Below are 20,262 nucleotides of genomic sequence, written 5' to 3'. Positions count from 1 at the left end.
ACTAGTAATCATCCCTAAAATGTCACTGGCTGTGATTCTAGATGTTTTCATATGATTCTCAATACTGACTTGGCATGGCCACAAATCTTAATCTTGTCTAAGAGGGAGAAAAGGTCTCCCAGCTTCTTCACAGTGCTGTTTCTATTTCTTCTGTTTCCCTGTGGGTCTGATGCTGTAGCAGACCCAAAAGCTTGGGTTGAAAAGCAGAAATCCTGGCAGTGGAGGTGGCATGTAGCGAGTGTCTTTGACACCAGTCATGATGTGAGCCTCCCTTCCCTAAATCCCTGCCGAAGGCCATCACCCTGAGGATCGTCCCCATTCTGCGTCACAGCCCTGGGCAGGATTTGTACCTGACTCTTCCTGCCCTGCTCAGCATTGGCCAGCCTCCTCAGGCATGTTAACATGAGTCTGTAATTTTTGGGAGGAAGTGGAGCAGAAAATCTCTAAGCCTCTATTTTTCTCTTAATGGGGGTTTGCTGGTGTGGTGCTTATGGCTCTCCAGAAATCCGTCTCTTTGGGCAGCTCCTGCAAGATCCTTGTGTGGGACATGTGCCCCCTTGGACTGCCAGAGGATTTTGGTGGTGGTCTGTGATTTCTGGCTCAAATCATGCTTTAGCTCTTGAGCATGCAAATGCCACAACACATAGTTTTCCTTTTGATGTCCTTTACTGCAAAAAGCCTTTGAAATACAGAACTTTTGCTGATGCCAAGTGTGCATTATGGGCTGTGGGATGCCCCCAGCAGAAGCTGCTTGCTATTGAAAGGCAGTAGACCCTTGGGAGGTGTTCAGGCCCAGGTTCATCCACACATCTCTGGTAAAAGTGCACCTTCAGGTTAAATTACCATTTTGGTCATTTGCCAATTTTTAGGGCTTTCTGTCAGGCACAATATGTCAGAGTAGGGAGCTGGATGGGGAATGATGGCTGAATTGAGGATATGGTGCTATTGTGGCCACCCCTAAATAAGCTGCTTGGGTGTGAATTAGAGCCCCATGCTGGCTGCTTCCTTGCTCCTGGGTACTTGTGGCTGCCTTGTGTAAGAGCTGGTGGCTTCCTTAGGCCTGGGTGTGAGAAGCACTTGTGCACCCTCCCTGTAATGGTGAAAGGATGAAGAGCTGCCTCTCTGGGCTGTGACCACTCTGGTAAGACTTGTTTGTCACCTCTTGAGCTTGTTTAACCCCTGTCAACTCTTTGTGCTGGGATGAAGTAACCCATCTGGTGCTCCAGTTTGGAGCTCTGTGCTGCGAGCGTCCCAGCCGCACCCTGGTGGCCCCCACACCAAAGGACAGGACACTGCTGCCTTTGGTAGGTGACCCTCTTGGCTGCCTTGCACCGGGCCAGAGGATGTGTTCCTTCAGGATCCTGGGGCTGGCATCCTCAGGACAAGCTGGAATGGTGGAAAAGCCGTGCACCAAGTGGCTGGGGCTTTGCCTGGTGCTCCCAGCTGTGGTGGCAGTGACCGTGGCTGGTTGTCAGAGTCTGCTGCACAGACAGCTTGTTCAGAGATGTGGGTGGTCATCTCTGCCCAGCAAGGGAACTGCCAGCCTGGCATGTGCCACGGCATCAAACCTTGCCATAGCTGATCCTTGCTCAGCATTGGACTGGCCAGCAGTCAACCCTGACAACGGCATAGCCTTCTGTCCTGGGATGGACATGGCATGGAGAGCCCAGCAGAACCGCTTAGTCCCTGTAACAGCTCAGCCAAGGGCAGGTGATGTCACTCCAAAAGAGGGTCCCAAGGCAGCAGGACACAGTTTGTGGTCTGGAGGGAAACCTGGACCATGTCCCATCCCCTCCAACCTGCTGCAGGTGTTGTCAGGAGGCTTCAGTTATTTATGGATCTTCTCTGTGTTGGTCACCAGAGTAACAGGAAGGCTTCTGCCCCACCAGAGGTTTCAGCAGGTGGGCAAGTACCATCTCTCCCCTTTGGTGCAGCAGCTGGCCCCAGTGCTTAGAGCAGAGAGAGCCTTGAGGAAGTATTAAATAGCTGCTGGATGTGTCACTGCAGCAGTTGAAGCCGGGCAGTGAGTCACAGCCAACCTGCCAGCGCCCCAGCACAGAGGATGGCAGCACAGGCCAGCCCTCCCCTCCCCACCTGCTGCTTACTCATGTGCTGGGTTGGGTTTTTTATTGAGGTGTCTGCACATGGCTGGGATGAGCATCCCCCTGGCACTGGGTGGGAGAGGAGCCAGAGGGTCAGGTTCCAAGTAGAAATAAAACAACTGAGAGTACCCCAGCATTTTCCTGGGCTGCATCCAGAGGGATGCAAAGCTGCTGGTCCCCATGGACACCTCGGTGCTTCACGGATGGCAGGCTCATCACAGCCTGCTCTCAAGTACTAATGCAGTTTGTTAACTATGAGTCTTTATGCCCCTACCCTCAGCCCAAGCCCTGACATGAAAGGCTGGTCCTCTGGATTCCTTTCACTTTTTATTAGGCTTTCTTGGAAGCCTTCCCTGTGGTGCTCCTCTCCTGCCACCTGGCCCTGTACCCAGCTCCCTGCCAGGGGGTGGACAGAGTGAGGGAGGTGAGTGAACCTGCAAAAATGGGTGAAGCCTTAGTGCTGGCAGGTTGCCCATCTCAACCTGTTGGTCCCAGATGGTCCTTTTTCAGAGCTGTGGTAGAGATGTTTGGGGTACTTTAGTATTTGGGTTGCAGTAGGCCTTGCTGTTGGGTACAAAATAGGTGAGTTTTTTCTGAAACAGATTTTGATTTTTTTAAAAATTATTATTATTGTGTGTGGCAAAACATATTAGACAGACTCTTGCAAAGTGCTTGCACTCCTTGGCTGGAAGGTGCTGTCTCAGCTTCTGAGAGACCCAATAGGGGACATGGCAGATGGCCCTACAAATCAGGAGTGGTCTTCACTTTTGTGAGGAGGGTGACTGGGCAATATTCTACTATTTCAGGTCCAGGGGAGGTCACCAGACCCTTGTGAGTCCCAGCAGCCATCAGGATGGCAGTTTGCAGGAGCAAGAGGTACATCCTCCTGCACGTGCAGAAATACTCTTTCATCTCCACTTCCTTTAGCCTGACAGTTTCAGGGAGGCCGGGAGACAGCAGTTCCAGGAATCAAAATAAAGCTGCGGGATCTGAGATTTTTAATTTAAAAAAGTATTTTTTTCTAGTGTCAGCATTTGAAATTCTGACTTTCAGTCAGGAAATCTGTTGAAGTCATGGCATGAATCATCCCTACCCTCAATTTTAGGACCCATCACATGGGGAAAGGGAACAGAAAATTAGTCATTTTGTTAATCTGCTTCCAATAAAAATTATTTAGAATAAAATGAGTGGCCTTTGGGAGGAGCAGTCATGTGTCCTGGCACCCACAGCCACCTGCTGGCTTCCTTGGTGCTGTTTAGGAGTAGGGGCAGGGCCTGGCAGCTGCCTGCCCTTCGGGTTCATGATCAAAGCAACCTCCTGGGGTAAATACAAACAGAGGCAGCTGGAAACCTACCTTCTGCTGAAAAGCTGCTCTTCCCCAGAAAAGTAATTCTTGCCCCAAAAAAAGCCCATTATTTCTCCTACCTGGTGGTGTAACGAGGGCACACACTATTAATGCAGGGGGCTGGCAGGGGCCCCCCCATTAAGAGGGGGGTCTATTTGCAAGTGGGGCAATGAGACTCACCCCCAGCTGCTGTGGTTTTGAGTGGTGGTAAAGAACTGAGTAGGTTACAGCAAAGGTGATGCTTGGGACAAGGTGAATGTTTATAGGTTTATTGCCTGATGGGGTTTTATTTGTTTTTTTGTTTTGTTTTTTTTTTTTTTTTTTTTAACTAGAGTGAGGCTGTCATGGTGGAGTATTGGGGGTGAGATGCTGAGTGCAGTCTGTGATGTCCCTCCCAGGCAGGGACTGAGGGGATCAGGGAGCATTGCAGGTGCCCTCAGATAAGGATGAACCTTCATCCTCTCTGCTCCCTTGTGAGGCCAGGGATTTGGGGGAAGAGGGGGCAGCAAGGCTGGTTTTGAGTGGGAGCTGATCCTCCCCAGAAGGCAGGGGGAGGGCAGGCAGGGAAGGGAGCAGCCCCCAGCCCTCTTCCAGGGGGCAGATAACATCCTGTATCTGGCAGCAAACTGGAGACAACTCCCAAATCCCCTAGAGGTTAAAGCAAGGACCCCCTGTGCTTGCAAGGATCTGAGGAAGCAATAAAATCCATTAGATTTTGGGGTGCTGGAGAACGTAGTAGGGATTATGCCCTGGCTGCTTTTTTGGGGGGTTTCTCCTGCATGAGGAGCAAGGCTGGCTGCGTGTCTCCCAGCCTGTTGGCAGCGCTGTGCCGCGCTCCGGGACGCTGGTAAATGATTGCCTGGAAGGCCGGCCAGGGCGGGGCCAGAGCTTGGTGCCTGGTTTGAACCCGGACTGGTGCGCGGCACCCGTGTGCCCGCAGCCATCCTGCTCCCACAGCGCTCGGCAGCCCCGGATTTTGCCAGCAAGGTGAGACTGTTCGCTGTGACTCAAAGGTGCCTTATTTTTCTTGTTTATTCTTAAGCTCCTGGCCCCCGTATCCTGGGTTGTGGCACAAGAAGCTGGATTTGAGACTAGCTTGGTCCCTGGGCAGGGAAGGGGGGTGTAGGGAGTGCTCTATGGGGTGTGTTGCTCTCCAGCTGAGGTGTTAGGGTGCTGCTGAGGGGAGGCTGGGGGGTGAACAACAGTGGTTTCAGGCTGATTTGGGTGGTGCCGCAGTGGCACCTGGACTTTGCTCCATGCCGGGGGACAGTGGCAGCCTTGAATACACAGGACTGGGGAGTGGTGCCAAAACGCAGCTTCAAATTTATATCGTGCAAATGTTAGTGGTTGAGGGCTTACAGAGAGGTGGGCCGAACCCAAGGTGTCCTTCAGCCCCACAGTTTCCCCAGTGGCTCGGCCAAGGCAAACATGAGCTCAGCGCTGAGGTATTTGTGACGGCTGCTCCGTGCCCGTGTTTTGGAGGTGGGCAGGGAGGTGGCACCAGCAGGACCTGGCACCTGCGCAGAACGGCCTCACCAAGCCGTGTCCTCCTTGGTTTCTCCTTGCCTTTCTCGCACCACTATTAAAATTCCTCATCACCGGAGACAGGACCCTTCAAGCCCTCCCTTTGATTACTCGAGTAGGCAACAAAAAATAATGAAGTGGAGTTTAACCAAAGGTCAAGCTTTCTCACAGCCTGGCTGCAAACTTGGGATAGCTGGAGCAGAGGGAGGGGCTGTGACCAGCCAGATGAAGCTGGGAAAGCAGTTTGTGACCCCCCTGGATGGAGGGCCTGAAAATTTAGTGTATGTTACTCCATCCAGGACTTTCAGACAAGACTGATAGTGTCAAAACCAGTGCTATTGTAGGGAAAATAGATACATCTTTGCATGGTGTTTGAAAACTCTGTAAACTCAAATATTTGAGTTCTTTACAGCTTGTGCTTAATTTTTTTAATTTATGCCAGTTGCAGTTGTTGAGCTGCTGGAAGAGACAGGAGTTGGGTGTGCCCAAGCTAAGAGGTGTTGTTTTATGGTAGTAGTACCCACTGGATGGGAGTTGAGCTGGACCCAGTGTTGGTCAGAGCCTGGGCTTTGTCATGGGTGTTCATGCCTGGTTACCCCTCCCAAACCCTACCTTTGGTCATGTTTTTGTTCAGAAAGAGGCTTTATTTTAATTTCTTAATCTCTCTCTGATAAATTGAGATGGATGTAAATATGAAAAGATTAAAATGTGCATTATCTGCACTTTCCCTCTATATCATTGCAAAAGTGGGTAGCCAGCAGTTCATCTGCCTTTTACAGTGTTGTTTAGAAAATCTCTCAGTGCCACTCTATCAGATTTTCAGGGAAATTGTAGTGAAAGTCCAGAAAACCCATTAAAAGTCTGTGCTCACAGCAGAAATAACCTGGGCATCTTTTGGGCACCGCAAAGACACACAGACCTGATCATTTCCCACCACAGGAAGATTTGGACCCACTGTCCAGACATAAGGAAAAAAAAAATTCTTTGCAGATGAATATCAGTGTTTAATAACATCAACAAAAGTGCAATCTGTGCACAGGGTGGCAGCGAACAACTCCTTGGTCTAGGATTCAGCCTATGGGATGTGACTTAATGACACCGCTTTCAAAGCATCTTGTATTCCTTGTTAGTGGCTTGGGATGGAAACCTGGTTTCTTTTCTCCCCACAGGCAGCCTGTCCTGCAATGACCCAGAGCACCTGAGGCCCGGCAGCTGAGGGGATGGAGCTGAAGGTCTGGGTGGATGGGATCCAGAGGGTCGTGTGTGGAGTCTCAGAGCAAACCACCTGCCAAGAAGTGGTCATTGCCCTGGCACGGGCCATTGGTGAGCCATCTCCATCTGCTGGGGGTGCCCCATCTGCAGGTTCTTCCTAGGAAAAGGAGTCCTTGGGTGGGTGGAGGTCTTGCTCTGTGGTGGTGGGGATGCCAGCAGCACTGCCTGTGGGGCAGCAGCCTCAGCACACCCCTGCTGGCCTCTGCTTTCCCGATCTGATGTGCTCACCTCCTCCCGGCAGGTCAGACGGGTCGCTATGTGCTGGTGCAGAAGCTGCGGGAGAAGGAGCGGCAGCTGCTGCCGCTGGAGTGTCCCTTGGAGTCGCTGGCCAAGTGTGGGCAGTATGCCAACGACGTGCAGTTCATCCTGCGGCGGACAGGCCCCAGCATGGCCGAGCGGCCCTCCTCGGAGGGCTCTCCCCAGGCTCCCGAGAGGACGTTCATCCGGGCCAGCTTGCCCATCAAGCCCAGGCTCACCAGCATAGACGGACCCCGTTCCAGGGAGCCCAAAAAATCCATGACCTTCAGCCTGGGTCCTACAGGCTCCAGCGACCTCTTCACCGTGAGCCGATGGAGGCACCAAACACGGGATGGGCTAGACTTGGAGGGTGGTGGTGTTGTCCAGCCCTCCAAGGAGGAGCTTTTTAGGAGAGTGCTGCAGCAGCAGGAGCAGCTGCATTCCTTGGAGGCCCATGGGGACACCCTAGAAATGGACCTACGGCTTTGGGAGCGCAGCCGGCTTGCTGGCCAGGAGAATGAGATCCTCTATCTGGAGCAAGTGGTGCGGAGGAATGAGACGGAGCTGGGTGAGGAGGAGTTCTGGCAGAGTGAGCTCCGGCTGGAAAAGGAGTGCGAGCGGGAGCGACAGGAGCGGGTGAGGAGCCTGCGGGCCAGCCTGGAGGAGTACACCCAGAGGATCTATGAGCTGAGCATCCGGACTGAAGCCCTGCAGGAGGAGATTCAATGGGAGATGGCCGAGAGGGCCAAGAGGGGGAAGGAGATCTCTATGCCCAGCCCCATAGAGCTGGAGGACATGGCCACCAAAATGAAAAGGGACCTGGAGGCCAAGGTCAAGCAAGGCACCCAGCTAGAGAGCAACCTGGCCAGCGTGGAGAAGGCCCTGGAGGAAGCTGAAAAGAACCTGCAGGTAGATAAGACTGGGTTGAGCCACCCCATGGGATGGTAAGATCTTGAGGGGGGGGTGGGACCAGCTTTCCAAACACATTAAGCTATGGGTTGAGTGGGGTTGGTTACTTCACCTGCCCAGTGATCTTGGGACTGGGTGCACAGCTCTCTGCAGCAGTGATCACTGACAGAGGGATGCCACCACTCTTGCCCCACTGGCACGGGGTCCCACACCCATTGCTCTCTGTGCAAGCTATGTCTGGGCTAATGCTCCTTCTGACTGGTGCTCCAGGAGCACAGCATCACCTCACTCCAGCACAGACAATGGTGCTGGAGCAAGTGGTCCACATGTGGGGTTGATAGCATTGGCACAAGGGTCAATGTCATCTTGGATGAAGGAGTCACAAAGGGCTTAGCAGAGGTTCCTGTAGTGCCTGTGCACAAAGTCTTTTGACCATGCAGGGCTTGGGCTCATGTTGGGGGGCTGCACAGTGCGGAGATGGCAGCTCTGGGGATGAGCTTTGATGCCCTCCCAGCTCTCCTGTTGCAGCCTCCCAGCATCAAGGATCAAGGGGCTGCATGACTCCTGCCTTCTACCCACCATGTCCCTTTGGAACAGAACGGGGAAGCTTTTATCCAGGCTTTCCCTAGGCTGTCCACACTTTCAGCATCTTTCCTTGAGCATATCATTTGCATTTGGCATCTCCCAGCACAGCGGGCGCGTTTGATGGCTGCTCGCACCCTCTTGTGGAGATGCAGCAGAGCAGGGCTGTTCCCAAACCAGCGTCATCCTCGTCCCTATTGCCTGGGCACCTCTCTTCCTGCAGCCCTCGGAGAGGGGCGGCTGAGCCACAGTACCCCTGAGGTTCCCTGTGCTGGCACCAGCAGGGTGAGCCCCAGCTGGGGAGCAGCCCCAGCGGATGATTGCTGGTGGGCTGGGGGCATGGGGGGAACGTGCGGCTCACCCTGTTCCCCCCTCGGTGTGTGTTTTGCAGGCCCAGACCCAAGAGCTGGAGGAGTTAAATAAGGAGCTGAGGCAGTGTAATTTGCAGCAGTTTATTCAGCAGACGGGGGCCACGGTGACCGTCCTGCAGGCCCGGTCCGAGGAGGACGCCCAGCCGGAGCCGAGCCCGTGCGAGCTGCCAGCCTACCGGAGAAACGGAGGTCAGCACGCTGCCGCTGGCTCGGCCGCGGGGGCTGCTCCGCGGGACCCTGCCCGCTCCCTGCCTCCCTCTCTGTGGGGTCAGCCCCAAAGCTGGCCTGGGCACTGAGATTAGGCCGGTGGGGGTTTGTGTGCTGACATGGCAGTCACTCACCACTCCCACGGGGTTTCAGAGATTTTTCACCCCTGGGGCTCCTTCCTCCTCCCCACTGAAGCCTGGGGGCTGCTCGTAGACATGCACGGGAGTCGGATCCTGCATTGCTGCTTTTGGGGCTGAGGTGGCTGCAGGGAGCTTTCCTTCACAGCCTTGCTCATGTCACCATAGCGGCTGCAGCAGAAGGCAGGTGGCTGAAGGCCTGCGTCAGTCCCCGGGGGCTGTGGGCTGGTGGGGACATCCTCTGGCCACAAATGACCTTTCTGTGTTTGCCGAGGGAAGGGTGGTGCCCAGGGCCTTGTCTGCAGCCTCACAGGCATGAGAGGAGGCAGTGGGGGGGTTCTTACGGAAAGGAACCTGGTCATTTCTCCTCTGGAGCACCCGGAGCGGGTGACATGACTGCCCTGTGGCACTGCAGCGGCTGTGCCCAGCAAGCCTGGGAGCCTCAAGCCCTGCCTGAGCTGGATGTTTTTCCCCATCCTGTAGGTTTTTCTCCCACCGCTGGTACAGACTTGCCTCCCCAGGTCAGCACCAAGCAGCTCCTCAGCCATCCCAGGACCCTGCCGGAGCCCCTGGTGTCCAGCCTGAACCCCGAGGGTGCGTATGTCCCACTGGGGCCCTGGGAGCGTGAGCTGCTCTGCAGAGGATGGTGGGAAGAGGGGAGAGGCTTTTGCTGCCCAAAATGGGCTGCAGAGAGCAAGCGTGTGCTGGTGGTGGGAGGCCAGAGCTATTTATAGATGCCATTAGGAAGCGCAAAGCTCACACTCCAGCAGTCTCTGCTGTGCTGCCAGGGGCTCACACGCTGGCAGCCTGGCTCTCTGCCCTGCCAGGAGCTGTGGAGGATGGTTCTCATCCCTCTCCTGCCACTCTGTACCCCCAGGGTTAAGGCCTTGCTCAGTTAGGATGAGGAGGACTTGTCTCCTGGCTTTAACAGGAGCTACTTTTGTTCCACATTATTGACCAGTTCATCCCAAAACCCTTCCTACTTCCTGTGACTCTTTTGTCACCTTGCACCTGTTTTTTGGGTGCAGCAAAAGAGAGCCGTAGTAGGGACACCTACCTGCTGTGGTGATGCTACCTCCACCCTGGCATCCTCCTCCCACCTTATGCCGCCTTTTCCCCAGCAAAAACCTATTGCCATCCTCCACACAGCCCAATACATCCACCCATCCTTCAGGACACTGTGGCAGCCGCATTCCCATCTTCCGGTCCAGGCTTTGTGCTCACATACATCCTGTTTTCCACTCTCCTTTTTGCAAGTGCTCACCCACCATGGTGGAATTGCTCAGGTGTTTTTTTTTCTCTTATCTTGCAGTTGTATCAACCAGGCAGAGCATCTGGAGGTAGAAGGTCCCAGGCAGTGGAGGATCAATTGCCTTCAAAGTGTAACTGTATAAATAAACCATATTATATATATATATATATATATTTTATATATTTTTTACTGCTTTATATTGTGAATGGATGTGGATGGCCAGACAGAATATTTTTACAGACTGTAAAGCAAAACTAGAGACTGATCTCAAAAAGCAACCCTCTTCCCCTGAGGATGAAAGAGACTCCCTTCTATTTTTTTTAAGTAGTTTCTATATTGAACAGAAAACAGCAGTGCACCCATTCTGCATAGCCTCCTCAAAAGATCCATCGTGCATCTGGAAAAGTCATTGTTCCTTTGACTAGGGGAGCAAAGCTGCAGTGGAGACCCACGAGGAGGCTCACCTGGATGGAGCAAGTAAACAGATTTCACAGCAACTCGTCACTGCAAGTGGGGCCATGACAAACAGCCTCTTCACTGGCGGCAAGGGAGGCCCAAAAACAGTTTTAAGACAAATTTCTGGCCCATCTTTTTTTATGTATATTATAAGAAACCTGTAGGAGAAACCACTTTCTATGGTGCCACAGACCACGCTTCAAGGAAGCACTCAGCAGGAGTTGTTTTTCTTAAATTCATTTAATCTTTCAACTTCTTTTTAAAGTAAAAACTTGCAGAATGAGCCCTTACCCGGTGGTGGTGTGAGTGGGGAGCAGGACCAAAATACTATTGGTGACATTTCCCTGATGATTTTTTCTTTAACTCAATGGCCAGTAGTTACCATTCTGTTCATCTGTCACAGTGGGGCACCTTGTATTTTAATTGCAAAACCAAAGCAGTTTGGGGAGGGGATGAGTTTGTCTGGGAGATCCCTGAGCCTGTTTTCAGTGTGTTGTATGCGGAAAATGTGACTTGGGCGCAGTGTTCCCGGTAAAACCCCGCTTCCCTGTGCGAATGTAAATCCCGTGCGCCGCAGATCCAATTTTCAATAAATCTTTGGGAAAGGATTTGAGCAAAGCGAGTGTGAGTGTGCTCTTGTGGCCAGGGTGAGCCATCCCTGCTGGATGTGTCCGAGTGGTTTGCGCACCCCGCAGCTGCCTCTTCCATTCCGAGCCATCTCTTTCTATTTGCCGAATTAAAGCTGTGAGTATTTTATAACTGACTGACTCTTATGCACACAGTGCTCTTTTTTTTTTCCCTTTTCTTTTTTTTTTTTTAAATCGTGAAGTGCTTTACAGCCAGGGGATGCAGCTTGTCTCCAGTGAGCTGCGGCCATCTCTGGGATGAAACATGGCAACATTTTAATAATGCACAGCAGCAGCAGCTCAGAGCATTTTAGGACAGGAGGCAAAGGGGGTGGCGCTCAGCTGCAGACCGGAGCAGGTAAGGGGAAATTTCCCATTTGCCTCCAAGCCTCTTTGCAGCTGGATAACAGCAGCCAGAAATGTCAGCTCTTGCTGTCCATCACCATTTCCCCTGAGCTTCTGCTGGGCTGTTGTCCCTGGGGACATCTTCCCCTCTCAAAGCTGATTTTCAAGGTGCTACCACAGCCCAACAGGCTGATCAAGTAATATTAAAGGATTAAAGTTTGCATTTTTGGGAGATCCACTGGTACTGCTGTGTCTTAGGTTATGACTGGAGAGCTGCCACAGCAGGGAGATGCAATTTCAAAGTTGCCTTTTTTGAATTGGGGCTTTTTGGGTGGGTTGTTTTTCAAGTCCCTCCTCGCCCTCCTCCTTAAATCATGTATCTCAAGGAAAATTAGTTAAAAATATGTTCATTACATGCAGCTGTTTCTCCCCTGCTTGTTTGCTTTTTGAGCTTTGTGTGTTTTGTGGGTGATGGACAGTATAAAAAACAGCATTTCAGTGCTGCTTGGGGAGGGGAGGGAAAAGCAGATTAGAAAACCCACTTTTCCTGGACATGGCTGGATTTCCGTGTGTCATGGGACATCCTTTGTATATCCCAGAAAACTGACCTCTGGTCAGGTTTAAAACTGGATCTTTCATTTTTTGGGTTACATTTGTTAGCCTTGCATTCTGCAAAATAAACAGGAATAAAGAGAAAAGGGTCATCACCTATGGTACTTCCAAATGGCGACAGAAAATTCATTTGAATCTAGGGGATTTTTTTCCCCTCTGTTATGATTATATATTATTTATCAGTTTTGTAGGTTCAGTCATAATCATAACAGGCCAAACCAGCACCAGTCTTTCCTAGAGGGAGGTGTGGGAGGGTATGGAAAATAAGGATTTAAAATATATATTGCAGCAGATTTGGCCCTTCAGCTGATGCCCCTTGGCTGGCACTCAGGATTTGGAACTGTTGCATGGGTGGGAGACAGAGTAAATCAACTGTGTCCCCCACTGATAACCGGGCATGGGGCTAGCGAGAGGGCTGTGACCAGGGGCTAACTCTCAAGACTGTAGCTCTTTGCAGATTTTTTTAATTTTGTGTCCCACCCACCATCACCCAGCTGCTGCCTAGGCCAGCAGTGTTTTACAAGGTAATAAATTACTTTGATTAACACCTCTGTCCCTGCTGTGGTGCACGTGGGGCAGAGGTGGGTGGCAATAAACTCCTGTGTTACCTCGGGAGCTCCCAGCCCAGGGTGACCTATATTCCTGGGGCTCGGGGGGCCTGCGCGGGTCCCCGCCTGTTATTTAATGCAGCGAGGCTCGATACCCGCTCCCCCGCCCTTCCGCTTTTAGCTGCTCTAAAGCCTGTGTCAATAATACATTTCTGCCATTGAATATTTTATTGATGGTTTGACTTTTTTGCTGCTCGCGATTCCCATTTCAAGGCTGCGTGATTGTTCCTAATTAAAATTTTATGCCCTGGGACAAGCCTTCTTGCTACAGTGGAGATGATGCTGTCCTTTTCTAGGCCACTACAGAGTGGTAGGAAGAAATTACCATTACCCATTGTTATGAGATTAAAACAAAGCAAATAAATTATTGTTTTTTCCCTTAAAAAACAAACCAGCAGCCCAGCGTATGGCGCGTACTGGAGAGGGAACAACTGGCTCGTGGGCAAGGCAGGGATCCAAGTGTGCAGGGTGGCTCGAGGATGCTGTGCCTGGCTGCACAGGGACTCGTGTCCCCATGTCCCTCAGGCGCCATGGCCAGCTTCTTCCTTCCCTGGAGTGGGCAGGAATGGACTTCAGAGCTTCTCTCTCCTCAGATGCTTCTCGTGGCTAGCTCCAGTGCCACCCGAAAATCACAAAGTGAAGGATTTACCTGTTTTTCACTGGTGAGCAGTCCGCATTTTTGTTGGCCTTTTTTTTTAAATAAATCTGCAGGTTCTGCCAGCACAACGCACCATTCAGAAGAGTATTTCAGCCACCTCCAGCCTCCCTGGCGCCCTTTTCCTGGCTGCACTACCTGATTTTTTTTTTTAGATTCTTTTCTTTTTTAATATTGTGTAAGAAAAATGGCCCCCAGCTCCTCACCCCTCTATCCTGGACAGTCAGCTCCTCACCATCCTGATCAGATGGTGGTCTGGGTGCCAGCACTGCCCCAGGCCAGTGCAGTTTCTTCAGGGCAACACTGCTGCAGATACTTGAACCATCCCCAAGCTGCAGTTACGTATTTGTATGAGTTCCTGGGTGTTTGGGTTTGGATATTTTTTTTCCCCCCTCAATTTCATCTAGAGTGCTAGAAGCATTTGTGCTGCCTCCCAGCCCCTGGACTTGGCAAGCAGCTTTTAAAGCACACACTTCAGCACCAGTTACATAAGAAAAGGTGTGAATGTCTGGAGGAGAAAATGCCCGATGGTTTTGCTCTCCAAGTGGTGTACAGATGCTCTGCTGCTTGCTCCTGGCTGCACAGCTTCTCCCAGCATAGCTCACTGCAGATGAAGAAGAGCTGTTTGAACTGGCGTGTGTGTCCATGCAGGGAGCATTGTCTGCTCTCCTATTATGATTTTTCTTTCTCCATCTCAGAGAGCAGACTGACTGCATTCTACCTTACCCTGGGAAAAAAAAAACACCATAAAGCACTAGAGGAGGCTGGGAAATTTTCTTGTTTATGGATGAGCAAGTTTCTCTCCCAATGGAACCTCCTGCCAGCAGAAATCTTTCTTTTTTTTTTTTTTTAGGATGTATTATATAAGTCCCTGCTTGCATTTAACTAACTGACTTCCTCTTAAACAATTCATGTACTCCTATTCCTCATAGAGCAGCTTGCTTCTGCGGTGAGGCTCACCTGACACTGAGACGTGTTATGGACAGAACACAACAGACACTTCTTCGTGTGGTGCTTGAAGGGTCATGCCTGTTCCCTTCCCTCCATGAAGAGCTGAAACAAGAACAAAATCTTTGAAGAGCACAAAGAGTCCCTTCAGCTCAACAGGCCTGAAATTCAGCATCTTCCCCTCCTGTAAGGCACTCCCCTGCCTCTCACCAAAAATCTCACAGTTCGGAGTGAAAGCACACAACTACTCTTCTAACCAAGCTAAGTACCATCTTACAAATCTGTTTATTAGCTACTGAAAAAGATGAACTCAAGGGGCATCACAGCCCTGGTGTATTTTCTCACTGCTCAGGAGCACCCTGCAGCTAGGCCAGGGCAGAAGGGCTGATGCTGGGCTTTCTGCTTGAGGGACAACCATGTCACACCCTTCCGCTCTGCTTTTCAAGCCACCTTCGCTGGCCACAGAGGCAAAATAAGAGATGGGAGGAACCAGGCATGCAGTGCAATCAGACACATCACTGAGAAGGCACAGCTTTCCTCTTACCTGGGCTGATGCCCTGGATTACAGTAATCAGCACTCAATCACTGGTTTTGCACATTTATTGAAGACTTCGGGTGACGGCACAGCAGGTTAGTTTTGAATCATGCCAGAAGAATGTTAAAAACAGGAATTGAGCTGGATGCTCCCCCCACTTACTGGAGACACACACAAAAAAGGCAAAACCAAACAAACTTCACTTCAACCCCTTCCTTTTGCTTACTGGAGCTGAACAGGATGGTTCCATTGGTGGCAGGAAGTCGGAAGCATTCATACCATAGTGCTGCTCATGGGAACTGGGACAGGCCTTGCCAGGTGACCTGCAGAGCTGCTCCTGCCAGCGGCATCTCCCGGGGTTAGCTCATCAGCCAGCACAGTCCCAAACGCAGGGCTGTTCATTCAAAGAGAAACAAAGCACCTTTATTTTCAGACACACGTTTGTTACAGGCATGGTCATCTATAAAATGGTGTGGCAGGGGGACTGTGGCCTTCAGTCTCAGCTCTCAGCCACACTTGTACATGGATGGATTTTGTACCAGGTTTCCCTCCCTCCCTTTCTCTGTGTGGCTACACTGTGCTCCTGCCTGCTCGGGACCAGCAAGTGGGATGATGCTGTAGGTGCAGGTAGGGAAGAAAAAAAGCAATCTGGGCCTGAGACAGCTGCAAACTTGTCTGCCCAACCCAACCCTGTACCCCATTAAAAAGAAAAAAAACAAAAAGGCCCATTTGGCTTCTGAACAAACATGAAAGCATCTCAGGTAAATTTGGTTGGTTTTCCCATCTTCCCAGGCTGTTTGAGCACTACGGAAACACAGAGCACAGAGGGAGCTGAGTTTCCTTGTGAAGAGCAGATGTTCCTCTAGGACCCAGAGGCAGAAATGATAAGAGCATGAAGGAGAGATAGGGACAGGCAAAACTTCTCAGAGAGACACTTTACCAACAGAGGACCTTGTTCTGCCTTCTGTGCAATTAACTAGTTATTGACCAGAGCACTGCCAATTCCTTCAGATCAAGCCTTTACAACAGCCCAGGGCTACATGAGAGCAGCCCCAGGAGTAGGGGGAATACCCGAGCCCTTCCAGGGAACCTCAGCAGCTGCAGTGAATCCTAGCTGGATATTAGGAACTTCAGCTGACAATGAAGCTGTGATGCTCTTGAGAAAATACACTTTTCAACTACCCAGCTTCTTCAGCAGCCAAAAAATCACAAGAGATAATTTTGTAGGAGAAGCCATCTGCTTCGTCACTTCCTCAGTTTTTAGTGACAGCCACTGTGGGTGGCTGGAAAAGTCCCTGCCTGGCTTGCCTTCCTGTTCCTCGGGGCCATGAAGTCAGAGTCCCCTGCGTGACATCACAGCACATTGGGCAAGGCAGCTCTGCAAATGCCCAGCCAGGGCCGGGCCGCCAATAGAGCCCTGTCACAAGATGAAGAAAACAGCGAGCAAAGGTGAGGGGTGGGATGGAAAAAAAAAACAGCAACAAAAAAGGAAAGTGAGGCTCGTTTCTGCTTTTCCTTTAACAGACTAGAGAGTGTCTGTTTAAATGTGACTCATCCAGGGCAATACTAGGCAGAGTTTCTTCTGTTAACACACCCTTGGCAATAGCAGTTCAGTTAGTCACTGACCGGCTCTCAAGACGTCACCGGCCGGGATGATGCGTCCCTAACTTGGTACGGAGTCCGCTAGCATTTATTTACTTTGGAGAAGAGCAAGAGAACAGAGAGAGGCACGCCATCCCTCCTGAACAACTTTACCACCAACTACTCGCACCCACATTCCGACGCGGCCCGTTCCCTCCATCTCCCGGGGACACACCGAGCCCCGCTGCAGGAGTGCTCCATCTTTCCGCGCTCCCCTGAGCGAGTGCGGCCGATCCTGGCCGATCATTGGGGGTCCGCAGAGCCGAGGACGGGCAACCGCTGGAGGCAGGACCGTGGTGACCGATGGGGAGCCGACTCCCTGGCACGCCGGAGCCCCTCACCTGGCTGGCCGAGAGCGCAGGGGAGCGTCGAGGCTTCGAGGCGCGGGTCCGGGGAGGCGAGGCGGCCGCACAGTGATGTCCGAGGAGCAGGTTAGCCGCTGTCACACGCACAGTGGAGTCGCCGAGAGCACAATGTGCGTTAGTCAGTGGCTCACCTGCTCCTGGAGGGTGACGGGGGGGGCGGCGGGGCCCGCCTGCAGCATGGGCGACACCGGGCAGCGCGAAGGATGGGGCGCGGGAGGGGGGAGCCGCGCCGTGCCCGGGCTCCGCGGCGCGTGGAGATGCAGCTCCGCGCTCCCACCCCCGGGACAGGCTGGCCCGTGCGGCCCCGGGGCCGACGTTGCCCAGCAGCTCCGGAACGGGGGATCCCTCCCGGCGCGGCCGCCGCTCACCTGCGCTCCCGCCGCCGCCGCCGCCAACTTCTCGCTCTGCCCCGGCCCGGCCCACGCCGCGCGCCGCGGCCCCTCGCTCCGCCCCCCGCGCCGCTCCAGCCAATGGCGACGCCGCGCGCCCGCCCGCCGGCTCCGCCCCCGAGCCGCTCCAGCCAATGGCGACTCCGCCACCGTCCGCCGACGGCCGCGGCGGGGCGGGGCCGGGCCAGCAGGCGGCCCCCCCGCCCCCCCGGCGGTGACAGCGGCGGGCGCGGCGCGTTCGCTTCTGCACGTCGCTGCTGCTGCGGGGAGGAACCATTTGTACCTGTTGAGCCGCCGCCCGCCTCCCGCTCATCCCGCCCCGCCGACCCCCGCCCTCCCCGCCCTCGCTGCCCCGCTCGGGCCGGCGGCCGCCGGCGGCGCCCCCCTGTCCTGCCGCCGCCGCCCGCGAAGAGCCCCTTGCCCACTGGACCCCCATGGCCCCGGCACTCGTCTCCCCCTTTCCCCTCCGTCCCCTTTCCGCCCCCGCCGGAGCCCGGCCCATGGTACGGCCCGCCGGGGCCGTGCCATCAGGGCAGTGTCGGGGCGCACGTAGGCGGTGCGGGAGGGACGGGGCAGGGGGCGGGGGGAGAGTCGGGGTGTCCCCGGCCGCCCTCGCCACTGCCGCTTCTCCTGTCGCTGCATCAAATGTCACCGTGTCACATTAATTTTTTGTATATTTTCCCCCCTCCGTTGTTCTCCGTTGGGTGGGGCGTGCGGCGAACCCGAGTGCCCCTCGCAGTGGCAGGGGGTGGAGGTTGTCCCTCGGCCCCGGGAGTCTGCTTCCAGCAACTTCCCCAAAAAAAGGGACGTGCAATTGAAGGTTTTCTGTACATCCTCAGTAGACCAGCTCTCACCTTCTCATGGGGTGAGCTCGCTCCCGCCCATCACCCTACAAGCCGCAGCCAAGCAAACAGCTGGAATGCTGAAAATTTTAGTGCACCTCAAGGAGGATTTGCCAAGGACCAAAGACAGAGAGATATGGATGGGCGCAGCGCTGTCCAGTAGTGGGAAGCCTTGTTTGGAGACCAGAGAGCCAGGCGTCGAGTCTGCAGGCTGGCTCCCATCCGCGTGAAGTCACACACACGCCCTCCTCGAACAGATCGGAAACCAGAGCGCGTCTGGGGAGCGGGCACGTTTGTTGTGACCCCCCCCCGGTTCATTCAGACTGCTGTTGGGCAAGAAAAAACACTTCGGGTGCGGATGTGACCGCTGACAAACAGCAGCCACACGGCTCGTCCCTGGTGAACTGATAATGCATGCTGTCCGGCAAAAGGCACGAGCTCTGCATCCCTTCTGGAAACTCCCTCGGTATCAGCTGTCCCGGCTCCGACGGGTGTTTTGCAATCTGGAGCAAGATTTGGAAGCAAAACCTAGCGCAGGGTCCCTGATAGCCGGTGGCAATTCCACATTGAAAGGATTTCCTTACATGTTCTGCTGGAGCGCTTTAACACTCATCCGTGGCTCTGCTCTCCCATTGCCGGTGTGGAGGGGGGATGGGGGGACAGCCCCTCTTCTGCGTGACAGCCCGCACAATGACAGGCTGTCTCTGTTGTCATTTTGTGTGCATGCTATGTGGGGGGTTTTTGTTTTCACCCAGCAGCCGTAGGGGAAAAGTCACGTATTTTACATCTTCCCCAGCACAGGGCTGGTGCCTGGATTGGAGAGAAATCGTCTGCGGAGCACACCGACCCCTCCACCCTCCGGGCGTGAGCCAACACAAAAGAAGGCACAGCCATGGAAAATACTCTTTTTTATAAAATAGGTATTTTTGTGGGAAGTAACATGGCTGGGTACTGCCCTGATACCTCCCTACCAGCACTGCTGCTTCTGCCAGGGTACAGGACACACGTGCTGTTGGTTCCTGTGCTCCACCAAGTCCCTCCTCTTCCAGGCAGTACTATACATTCCAGATTTTACTTAAAAAAAAAAAAAAATCCTTCAATCGTTCTCCTGACTGTAAGCACACAGGGACTGAGTGTGTTTGGAAGCAGTGCTTGCACAGCTGGCTGCCAAGCTCTGGATGTTGCTCGGACCTCCCTGACCGCTGTGTTAAACCTTCCAGCATGGAGCAGGGCCGGCGCGGAGCCAGCTGAGCGCAGGGCGGCGGGCAGAGCATGGATGCGCTGCTGCGGTGGGCGAAGGGCACACCGGGCCCTCGCTCCGGAGGTGCCATCGTCCGAGTCTTTAAAGGAACGGCGAGACCGCCCGGCTCACAAGATGGTCACTACTGCCCTGGCAAGGCCCTGGGCCCAGGGGCTTCGCTACAGCGCTGCTGGCTTTGCCCTCAGCCCTCGCTCCCCCTCCAGCTCCAAACAAGTTCGTGGCTCAGCCCTTAATCTCTGGGATGAAATGTCCTGCTGACACGGCCAGTGCTGTCCCGGGGAGAGCTCCCGCTTATCCCAGCCCTGCAGCTCTTCCCTTTGTTCCCAGCTGGCTTCCAGTCCCGGCGGCGGTGCCAGAGCCACGATGTGTGCAGTGACAGGGAAGCGCATTCGCGGATGGCGGGAGAGCGTCACGGGCTGCCCTCCGTGCCCGCCCGGTGCGGTGCCAGGGCCGCTGTGCTGCGCCCATGGACTCGGGGAGGAATCCCAATGGGGAAACATGCCCCCAGTCTTATCCCTGGAGCCTGGCAAGCCCCGCATGAGCTAAGGTGCAATTCAGAAGTTGCCACTCTGCAGCGCAGATCTTGCCGTTTCCAACACGAGGCAGTGCGTGTCACCGGCTGGGGCATCACCAGGGGTTTCGCCCCGGTCCCTCCCGCTTCGCCCCTCTTTCAGGCCTCGAACAGCCAGGCAGCAGCAAGGCTGGGGCACGTTTTGTCCCGCTCTGTGTTCTCTGCAAAAGGACCTTGTTTTCTCCCCGGTACCCGTCTGATTCCTGACAATGCCCCAAGTGTCTGCGAGGACACGCACGTTAGCTCTGGGTCACGTCCGCCTGCAAGCAGAGCCTGAGCTGGGCTCGCCTTGCCGGCGGACAGCCGAGGACAGCCCGGGCAGAGCCCCACGGCCGATGGAACAGCGCGAAACCAGCCCTTCCTCCTCTACGTGCGTGCGCTCACCCAGCGCCACGGGAACATTTGGGTCGGGCCCAGCTGAGAGCAGTTAGAGGGGAAAAAAACCGCAGCGGTCTGCGAGAGGCATTCAG

The 20,262-nt window shown here is 53.9% G+C and overlaps 1 protein-coding gene and 1 long non-coding RNA gene across 3 annotated transcripts in view; one reads left to right on the top strand and one right to left on the bottom strand.

The window, feature by feature from the left end:
• Nucleotides 1–11,002, top strand: part of RASSF7 (Ras association domain family member 7) — a 33,826-nt gene extending 22,824 nt beyond the window's left edge. The window contains exons 2-6 of one of the 2 annotated variants that reach the window (XM_066551348.1): nt 6,141–6,294; nt 6,485–7,389; nt 8,363–8,531; nt 9,170–9,280; nt 9,999–11,002. In XM_066551348.1, the coding sequence (XP_066407445.1) occupies nt 6,192–6,294; nt 6,485–7,389; nt 8,363–8,531; nt 9,170–9,280; nt 9,999–10,030 (1,320 nt within the window). In that variant the 5' untranslated portion in view covers nt 6,141–6,191 and the 3' untranslated portion in view covers nt 10,031–11,002. The remainder of the gene's footprint in view (nt 1–6,140; nt 6,295–6,484; nt 7,390–8,362; nt 8,532–9,169; nt 9,281–9,998) is intronic. The other variant, XM_066551349.1, reaches the window with a different exon arrangement.
• A 3,771-nt stretch (nt 11,003–14,773) lies between these two features.
• Nucleotides 14,774–16,783, bottom strand: LOC136557476 (uncharacterized). The gene is made up of 2 exons (XR_010783773.1): nt 16,540–16,783; nt 14,774–15,117 (listed from the first exon to the last, which is right to left on the bottom strand). It is a non-coding gene; the product is annotated as an uncharacterized lncRNA (long non-coding RNA).
• Between the last annotated feature and the right edge of the window lie 3,479 nt (nt 16,784–20,262).

Source organism: Molothrus aeneus, chromosome 6 (genome assembly GCF_037042795.1).
Source record: "Molothrus aeneus isolate 106 chromosome 6, BPBGC_Maene_1.0, whole genome shotgun sequence".
NCBI lineage: Eukaryota > Metazoa > Chordata > Aves > Passeriformes > Icteridae > Molothrus > Molothrus aeneus.
Note: the sequence above shows the minus strand (reverse complement) of the source record. Positions and strands in the feature narration are given on the sequence as shown.